The sequence below is a fragment of the Lathyrus oleraceus genome, chromosome 4, assembly GCF_024323335.1.
Source record: "Lathyrus oleraceus cultivar Zhongwan6 chromosome 4, CAAS_Psat_ZW6_1.0, whole genome shotgun sequence".
NCBI classification, from domain to species: domain Eukaryota; kingdom Viridiplantae; phylum Streptophyta; class Magnoliopsida; order Fabales; family Fabaceae; genus Lathyrus; species Lathyrus oleraceus.
This window is the reverse complement of record NC_066582.1, coordinates 68,266,540-68,275,475: the sequence shown is the minus strand read 5'-3', so window position 1 is coordinate 68,275,475 and position 8,936 is coordinate 68,266,540. Positions and strand designations below refer to the sequence as shown.

Here is an 8,936-nt window from a genome sequence, read left to right as displayed (position 1 = left end):
GAGCCAATCAAAACATTTCCCTGCAATGGCCAAAACGACCGCGTTTGATTAAGTGGCCCAGGGAATTACAGCTTTGCCATTCCCCATTTAACAAATCAATTTAATTCATTTATTTTGCAATTTTTATTTCATTTGCCATGGCCATCTTACAAAAATCACAAATGCTTCATTTTCAATCCAAAAATCATGGGGTTTTTTGCATCATCTTCATCATGATCCCTAGTTTTTTTTCATTATTTTTCCCGAATTTTTGGATGAGTGGTTTTTAAATGGCCTTAGGGTTTGTGACATGTGACCCAATTTTGTACACTTTGCCAAATCAATTGTGAAATGATGAGAATGTATCCAATGGTTCCCAAATTTTTTGTGCTTAAACTAGACACACTCATGGTGATTTTGGTATAAAGTTTGTGAATTTATCATTTGTGGTTTGTGAGATATGATTTTTTGAATTAGGGTGTGACAATTTGTGTCACACCATTGATGACCAACTTCATGATTTTCACTGCCATGCTTCTTGACCTCCAAATGACTTGATTTTTTGCATGGGCCTACTCTTGTATGTCTAGTTTACATGTGAATTTTCTTGGAATTATTTGTGGCATTTTCCATTTGTTTGAGATTTTCCTTCCCTGCCTAGTCAAATGTTGACTTTGTGTGACACATGTTCCCATTTCATTTGTGAAATTCTCATACTTTATTAGATGGACATGAAATTTTACATGAGATAACTAGACATCCTCATCTTTGCCATGGTTTTGATCCCATTCATTTATCATACACCATTCTTGACTTATGATTTTTCTAAGTTGATACATGTTTGGTTGACTTCCTTAAGCATGTTCAAAATTGCCTGGACTTTCTGATTTTCATTGACTGCCTTCCACTTGTCCAAATGGGATGAAATTTGACATGCTTACCATGCTATGTGTTAGGTTTGATCATGATTTATTTGATGATTTTTGGAAAATTTTTAGATTGCTTTTGATGCAAGTCTTTCTGTTGACTTCTGTGAGCTTCTGTTTGCCATGCTTTGACCTAAATGGCTCATGAAATGATGATAGTGATTGATATGGATGTGAATCCAATTGGTTGTGTTTCCTAGTGTTTTGAACATGATTTTGGATACTTGACCCTTGCTGTTTGGACTTTCTCATTCACTTTTTGACCCTAGGCTTGCCCTAGTGGTCCTGCTACTCACCTTTGAGTTTGTGATTTCAGGTTGACCATCAAATGGCCATTGAGACCAATTCTTTTGACTGAGCTTGCTTGAATATTGTTGTCTAACCTCTTTGTTTTATAGGTGGCTTGGCTCACATGCCATAAGCCTTGTGCCTTGCACATCCTTGTGCCCCCTAATTGACTGTTGGTGTCTGTTTCTGTTTGTTTTGTTTGAAGTTGCATACTAACATCTGCTTGGCTGTTTCAGGTGCTTTAGTTGCTTAGTTCCTTGTGAACTTTTTGCTTTGCTTTGCTTGTATAAGCAATTTGCATTGAGGTATGTCTCTTCTACTTCATGTAGTCTGGAAGACCTGGCCTGTTACTTGGCCAGGCAACTGTCTGAAGTCCTCCTTAAGAGGAAATGTTTGTGGATGTTTACTTTTGTCCTTGTACAGAGTCAAAGACCTCCTAAGTGAAGAGGCAATTGGTGGAAGGTAGGGATATGCAATCTATCCCCCACTATTCAGTGTGTCATCTGCTTTGCTCACACCACTGTGTTGATGCATTGCAGATACAAACCCAAGATCTTGTACAATTATACAGTTGAGTCAGTTTCAAATGTGTAGAAGGGTTCCCACTTTCTGAACCCACACATTCTTGTCTTGAGCTCTCCCAGGCCAGGGATAAGAGCTGTGAAGTCTTATCTTCACTCACCTTTCATCTGCTTCACCTTAGCCCCTCGATGGCAAGGTTAAGAGCAACACTCACCCCATTCCAGAGGTTTGTTTGTTGAGGTTGATATGACCCCTCGACTAAAACCTAACCCGTGTTTGAGCCACTTGTTTGTGTATAGCGTGTGCTATCCGTGCTTGTAGGATTGTTTGACTTGCTTCCTGTGCAAGATAGGATTGTTTGACTTGCTTCCTGTGCAAGATAGGATTGTTTGACTTGCTTCCTGTGCAAGTTAGGATTAGTTTAGACTTGCTTCCTGTGCAAGTTAGGTTTTGCTTGACTCGCCCTTGTGCAAAGTCAAGTGTGTGTGGCTTGCTCCCGGTGTGAGCCATGCTTAGAGTTGTTTGGCCGAACTACGGCAACTCTGATTCTCATGTCCAGATGAGATACGTAGGCGCGAGACGCGATGTCTTGTCGAGTTTGACTAACCACTAACACTAACTCTTTTCTCTCACCCCTGTTGTGATTGAGATATCCCCTGTCTCTTGCCCTAGTTGCAATCGAGACCTTGCTTCTCCTGTGTTTGCTTAGGATAGGTTGGCCCTTGTGCCATTTAGCTAGAAACCATAACTTAGGGTTGATTTTGCATGACAACATCTAGGCTCGAGTCGTAGTCTCCCTAGAGTTGTGTCTCCCTCTGTCTTCTGGTTAGGCTAGAACCTTTGTCCCTGCGTAGGGGAACTACATCGCCCTGATCTTCATACCAGATGAAGTATGTAGGCAGGAGATTGAGCTGATCTCTCCGGGCGCCCTTTTTCTTTTTTGTGTGTGTTGTTTGACATTTGCTAGGCTCGAGTGCCTGACTCCTTAGCAATTTGTTGTCTGTCTGTTTGAGTGTGTGCCTGACAGTTATAGGCTCGAGTCCCCGACTCCCTATCAACTTGTTGTGTCGTTGTGTGCTTGGAAGTTGATGTAAGTCCATCGAGTGGCAGTTAGGTTCCAGTGTGCGTGTGTTTGGTTCGGATGCTGATGTAAGTCCAGTGATTGGCAGTCGGGCTCCACGTTTGCCTGTGTCTTGTTTTGTTTGTGCGCGTGTCAGCCGAGCTACGAATGCTCTGATTCTTCTCTCGTCCGAGAAGATACGTATGCATAGGATGCGATATCCTAGCGAGCATGTGTCGTCTCCCCAGTCCGAACTACTTCGACTCTGATGTCTATGCCTGATAGACTAAGTAGGCCCAGGATGCGGTATCCTGCCGAGTCAGTTTCAGTCAGTTTCTTTTGTCCCTTTCAGCCAGTGTGTGTGAGTTTGAGCAGTGTTTTAGCAACCATTTTCCTTTCTAGTGTGCGTGGATCCCGTAGAGTACTACGGATGCGTAGGGGTGCTAATACCTTCCCTTCGCATAACCGACTCCCGAACCCATTCTCTTTGGTCGCGAGACCATGTTCTTTCCCAGGTTTACTCTGAGCGTTTCCTTTCCCTCTTTTGGGATAAATAACGCACGGTGGCGGCTCTGTTGTTCTTGTTTTCCCGCCGGTTTTTCGCGCGATGCGACAGCTGGCGACTCTGCTGGGGATATAGAGAAGTTGACCTCTCACTACTAGAATAAGTCATTTTAGCCTCCTGGTTTAGAGTCGGCCACCGACACGGACACTATTAGTGTCGGCTAAGCCTACACTAACGGACTCTATCTACGTACATCATTTAAGACAAGTTATTTTTTTTATTAGTGTCGGCAAAACCGACACTACTTGTTATGTTACCTTTGAAGAATGTTTGATTAATTTATTTAGAGTCGGTGTGACCGACTCTATCTAGTAGCATTATTTTTTAATTAGTATTTATTTACTTAGAGTCCGCGTAGCTGACGCTATTATTATAACATATAATTTTTCCATTTATTTATCTATAATATGTATATATATTTAAGGTTTAAGTATTTTATTTATTAAGTAGAGTCCGCTTGGCGGACGCTAAGGAATTTTCTATTTCTGACCAAAAATTGCGCGACAGCTTATTTCCCTCTTTCCTTTTCCCTCGTCATTTTTCACTCTCCCTCCATTTCATTTCACAACACGAAAACCCTAATTCCATGCTAAATCGTGAATCCGTTTTTTCCCAATTTCGTGAACCGATTCGTGAATCCCTAATCCGTGAATCCATTGAAGAATCCCTAATTCAAAATCCCTCGTTAAAGGGTTTCTGAATCATCAAAGGTAATGCATATTCATCTCAAGTGATTTCCATGGAGTTTTGGTTTAATGAGTATGAGAATGTTTTATGTTTTCTGAATGTAGGTTTTCCAGAACTATCGGCTTTGTGGATGCTGGAATCAACTTTTCTTTGCAAGTTTAGTATTGTTTCCCAATATGTTTGAAGTCTCCTTTAAGTCTGAAACTACAAAAATCAAATTATTTGCTAATTGGTTTTCTGAATGTAGGTTTTCAAGAATGCTCATCTTACTTAGTGGAGGCAGTAAGCAGTTGTTGAATGCAAGTTAATTTGGAACCGAAGCACTATATCATCCGGGATTTTGCAAAGACAACTCTTTCTCAAGGTTAGTCATCCCTATGTTAATTTGGAACCAGACTGAACTGTTAGTGTTTGCAATAGTTAGTGTTTGCATCAGTTAGTATTTCTCAAGGTTGAGAATTATTTATGAATTGATTTTGTGGTTATGAGGAGGCTATGGAATTTCCTAAGTTCTGCTTAATTATTTCTTATGGGGTCAAACTAAAAGAGCTGAAAAAGTTTGTGCTGGTTTAGATTTGTTTTTGTGGAACCAAGGTTTCTGGTATGTTGATGATATTGATGCATGTTTTCATCCTTCCTCTTATCTTGAATGTCCTTCATGTGGTTCTCTTGATGGTGTTGCCTCCGAGTAATTTCCAGTTGTTGCATTGTGTATTGATGATGCGGCTGCTTGAGTGCTTTATAGATGAACTCATATCTGTAGTTTAGTTTCCCTTTTGTTGCTTGATGTATGTCCTCTAATGCTCTAGATTGTCCTGTTCTTGATGAGATATTTGCTGTTGAGCCTTCCTTGCTTCAGGCTGAAGGTGATGTTTTCATTGTGCCACCTGATTTGGCTGTTGTGCTTCTTGAATTATCTGCTGTGCCTGCATTCCATAACTGATTTCTGATGTGAGTTGCAGTGCCAGTATCAGCCATTTGTAACAATCTGTGTGTCTGCTATATATTTGTGACCTGATTATTAGTGCTTGTTTTCTAACTGTTGTTGATGTGTCTTAGTTAGTGCTTTGCTTGCTTCTAGTGACTGCAATTGAGAAGTGTTCCTTTGTTCTGTCTTGTGTTGTTGTCCTGTTGTGCATTCCACGAATTCGCGATATAGGGTTCAAAGAGGTTAGAATGGTGATTTATGTTAGAACGTTCGAAGAAGCCGTAAAGTTATGAGAGAGTGAGGTTATAGTCATTTTTCAATTCTGTTTGCAGGTGATTTGCTTGAGAAGTTTGTTAGGAAAAGTTGTTAGGTAACGGTTTAGAATTTGTTGTGAAATTCGGTTAGTTGATTTTGGTCATGAGAGAATGATGGTTCTGTTAGTTGGTTCCGTTAGTTGTGAAGAGTGAAGGTTCAGTTCTGTTATAGGTTGGGAAGAGGAGTTTTGAAGTTTGTTATTTTCGGAGCGGTTGTTGAAGAAACCTGGAAGTTAGAAGTTGGTTAGTGAGGTTCAGTTTCTATTAACAAAGTTAGTTATTAGTGAAAGTGGAATTCTGTTATGAACTTCTTAGCTAATTAAGTGTTAGGAAATTAATTAGTTGAATGTGTTATTACTTATTAGTAATGTCAGCTGTGAACTATTGTTGAAAGTCTAATAGTTTGCTTCTGTTAATGTTAATGTTGAGTTGTTATGACTTAAATGAAACCATGATATGCTTTTATTGTGGACTGCTATTAGCGAACTGTTTGGTGATTACTGAATTTCTGTTAGGATGGAGTTAAGTTTCTGTTAGATTTCTTACTTGAGTTAAGTCTGCTATCAGTTAGTAGGTTGTTTTGAATTCTGTTATGACTGTTAATGTTTGTTAAATTTCGGTTAAGTGAAAATTGTGAGAGTTAATTAGTTAGGAAAACAGAATTGAAAAATGACTATAACCTCACTCTCTCATAACTTTGCGGCTTCTTTGAACATTGTATCGCTTCTGCCTCATTGCAAGAAGGATAACAAAGTTGAATCAAAAGAAACTAAAGGGGCCACATTGAACGAGCTCGTTGAGCTCAAAAATTGTTCGTCTTGTTTATTTTTCGAGGTATTCTTTTTAACTTTTTTAGGCTATTAGGTTTTTCAGTGCCAACTTTGGATTATTTATGAGCTATGCTACTGTTGTTGAGTTAGAAAATTTACTGCATATGCAAGGTGTAAGCAACTATTCTATTTGTTGCAAATGTTGTGATTTAGTTAGATTAGATGCAATGCTTCGTTGATGGGTAGTTTCAAACCCATAGCATCTCTCTCTCTCGCTTGTATATTTTATGGATTTTTGTTTTATCAATATTAACTTTTATTGTATAGCATACTGCATACCTGTACTCCTTGAATTTCCCTCCCAAATTGACTTTTCTATTGTATTTAAGCTGTTTGTTTAATTTGAAATAGGATGGTTGGGACACTATTTTGCACTTAATCTTGAGTTTGAGCTCCAGTTCTTAATCTTGACCAAGTCTAATCAACTTGTGACATTTGGATAACTGTCTTACTATTCCATTCTGTATATATGAATTTCAGTGCAGGAAGGCAAAAGATCTTTATCTCTGGATGTCAAAATGCCCGAATGGCCCATCTGTTAAATTTTTAGTTAGTGCCGGTAATATTCTCGTCTGATTGTTATCTTCATGTTACTATAGAAACTAATTTAGTTGTTAATTATATAGTTTTCTTGGATCAGTATTTAGTTCTTCATTCTTCTTTTTGAATTATGCTTAACTCGCTTTTTCTGAGGCTATTTTACGAGTTTCTCTTTTACCCTCGCTACTTTCCAGTGCACACAATGGAGGAATTGAAGCTAACTGGGAATCATCTAAAAGTTTCCCGCCCACTTTTGACATTTTCATCAAATTTTGAAAAAGATGCACACTGGAAACTGTTGAAAGAGATGCTATTACAGGTATTAGTTTGGTGCTTTGTGCTGGTATGAATTGCCGGTGTGATTAAAAATTTGTTTGATCTGCACTTTTCTGTTGTTTATCTGATTTTGCAGTGTAGTTGTTACTTGTTATATATCTTAGGGATTTCCTAAGCTGTCAACTGTTTACATGAGAAATTCTATCATTGTTATGTTCGACTCTTGTCATAGTTTAAACAGAGTAGGATGTGGACCCATTCAAATGTTCCTGTACACAATTTTCTCTAAATTTGGTTCTTTTACCTGAGATATATATGAGTAGGGTCAGTGGTTGGTTGGTTATTAAAATAATAGAAGTATATACAATTTTGATATTGCTGACATACTCTTTCTTTGCTCCATTCAGATATTTGAAACACCAAAGGACCATAGAAAGGCTAAGCCTTTTCATGACCATGTTTTTGTATTCTCAATAGTTGACGACCACATTTGGTTCCGAAATTATCAGGTTTGTGTTTGCATCTGCACAAGATTTAAATATAAATAATTGGTGTACTGTTTAGAGGCGTCTTAATAAACTAAATAAGATAGAAGTATCATTTTCTGCTAGTACACTTGCATTTTGCGAACATAGCTTTGGAATGCTTGTCTCATTCCGCTTCATGATGTTTATTTGGCTATTTTAAATAATAAACCACTTTATTCCCATGCAGATCTCTGTTCCTCATAATGAGTCAGACAAATTACCTCGAGGAGGCCTTGATAAAATGACATTAATTGAGGTCTGTAAACTTGTTTATCGATTTATATTTTGATTTGTCAATTCCTAAAATTTCCCTTACCTATTTGTGCAAATACTTGTGCTTAGGTTGGTCCACGGTTCTGCTTGAACCCAATTAAAATATTTGGTGGCAGTTTTGGAGGTCCAACTCTATATGAGAATCCATTCTATGTGTCGCCAAACCAGGTACCAACCAACATGCTCTCAATTCACACTCTTAGTTTCTCTAGTTTTGAACTGAATAACTACATCTTGTTTGTGTTTTTAACCCTTTTATGTCGGTTGTTGTAGATTCGAGCTTTGCAGAAGAAGAAAAAGGCTGGAACGTTTGCAAAGAAGGTCAAAGCAAAGACAAGGAGGAAAAGGCATGAGATGGCAAATCCGCTGGAGCCTGATGAGTTTGCAGATATGTGGAAAGATTAAACTTAAATTCACCTGCTTCTTTTCACCAAGTTTACGAATGGGCTATTCACGTTAGAGTGGTATTGGTTGGCATTCCATTCTTTAAAGTGGTTTTGATTTTGAGAATTAATTGGAGATTTACGATGTACTTCTATGTTACCATCTAACTATGATCTGTATCATAGAAGATAGACAAGCATGATTCTGTAATGTTTTCTTTAATTATTCATGTGGGGACTATTTCAGGATTTGTTCTACTCTTCCTTATGCTCTAACTATATTCTTAAAATGCTTGGATGTTAGTATAAATAAACAATTGACTTCCTTTAATGAGTTAGTAGCTTGTTTAACAAAATAAGAAGAGATTGAATGTGTTCCTTAGGGTCTATTTGGCTTAAGGAAGTCATGTTGCAACCCGTTATTGTCCTTTTTTGTTGACTTTAGAGTCGGTGTATGCAAGGCTAAATATTAGTATAGACTTTTCTATGTTGACTTTAGTGTCGGTGACACGGACGCTATCTGTTGACTTTTTTTGTTGACTTTAGAGTCGGACCGGCCAACGCTAAACATAATATTGACTTTTCATGGTTTTGAAACAACATAGCGTCGGTTCCATTAGTGTCCGCTTTAGCCTCCGTCTCCCCGAGGCTACGTAGCGTCGGTGTATCTTTAGCCGATGTTACACAGTAGCTTCGCAACTTTTATTCAAGGCCCGACACCGACGCTAATCCGACGCTAACCACATATTAGTGTCTGTTTTTCCACCGTTAGCGTCTGTAAATGGCCGACGCTAAAAACAGTTTTTCTAGTAGTGTCTGCTGGTCCATCTTCCCTGAG

The 8,936-nt window shown here is 38.5% G+C and overlaps 1 protein-coding gene and 1 long non-coding RNA gene across 2 annotated transcripts; both read left to right on the top strand.

The window, feature by feature from the left end:
• Positions 1 to 3,797: 3,797 nt before the first annotated feature.
• Positions 3,798 to 4,516, top strand: LOC127073418 (uncharacterized). The gene is made up of 3 exons (XR_007785746.1): positions 3,798 to 4,050; positions 4,132 to 4,183; positions 4,275 to 4,516. It is a non-coding gene; the product is annotated as an uncharacterized LOC127073418 (long non-coding RNA).
• A 1,467-nt stretch (positions 4,517 to 5,983) lies between these two features.
• On the top strand, positions 5,984 to 8,460 carry LOC127073416 (ribosome biogenesis protein BRX1 homolog 2). The gene is made up of 7 exons (XM_051014567.1): positions 5,984 to 6,103; positions 6,580 to 6,658; positions 6,834 to 6,958; positions 7,323 to 7,424; positions 7,630 to 7,698; positions 7,785 to 7,883; positions 7,989 to 8,460. The coding sequence occupies exons 2-7, from the start codon at positions 6,610 to 6,612 to the stop codon at positions 8,118 to 8,120; spliced, it is 576 nt and encodes a 191-aa protein (XP_050870524.1). The 5' UTR covers positions 5,984 to 6,103; positions 6,580 to 6,609; the 3' UTR covers positions 8,121 to 8,460.
• Positions 8,461 to 8,936: the final 476 nt, after the last annotated feature.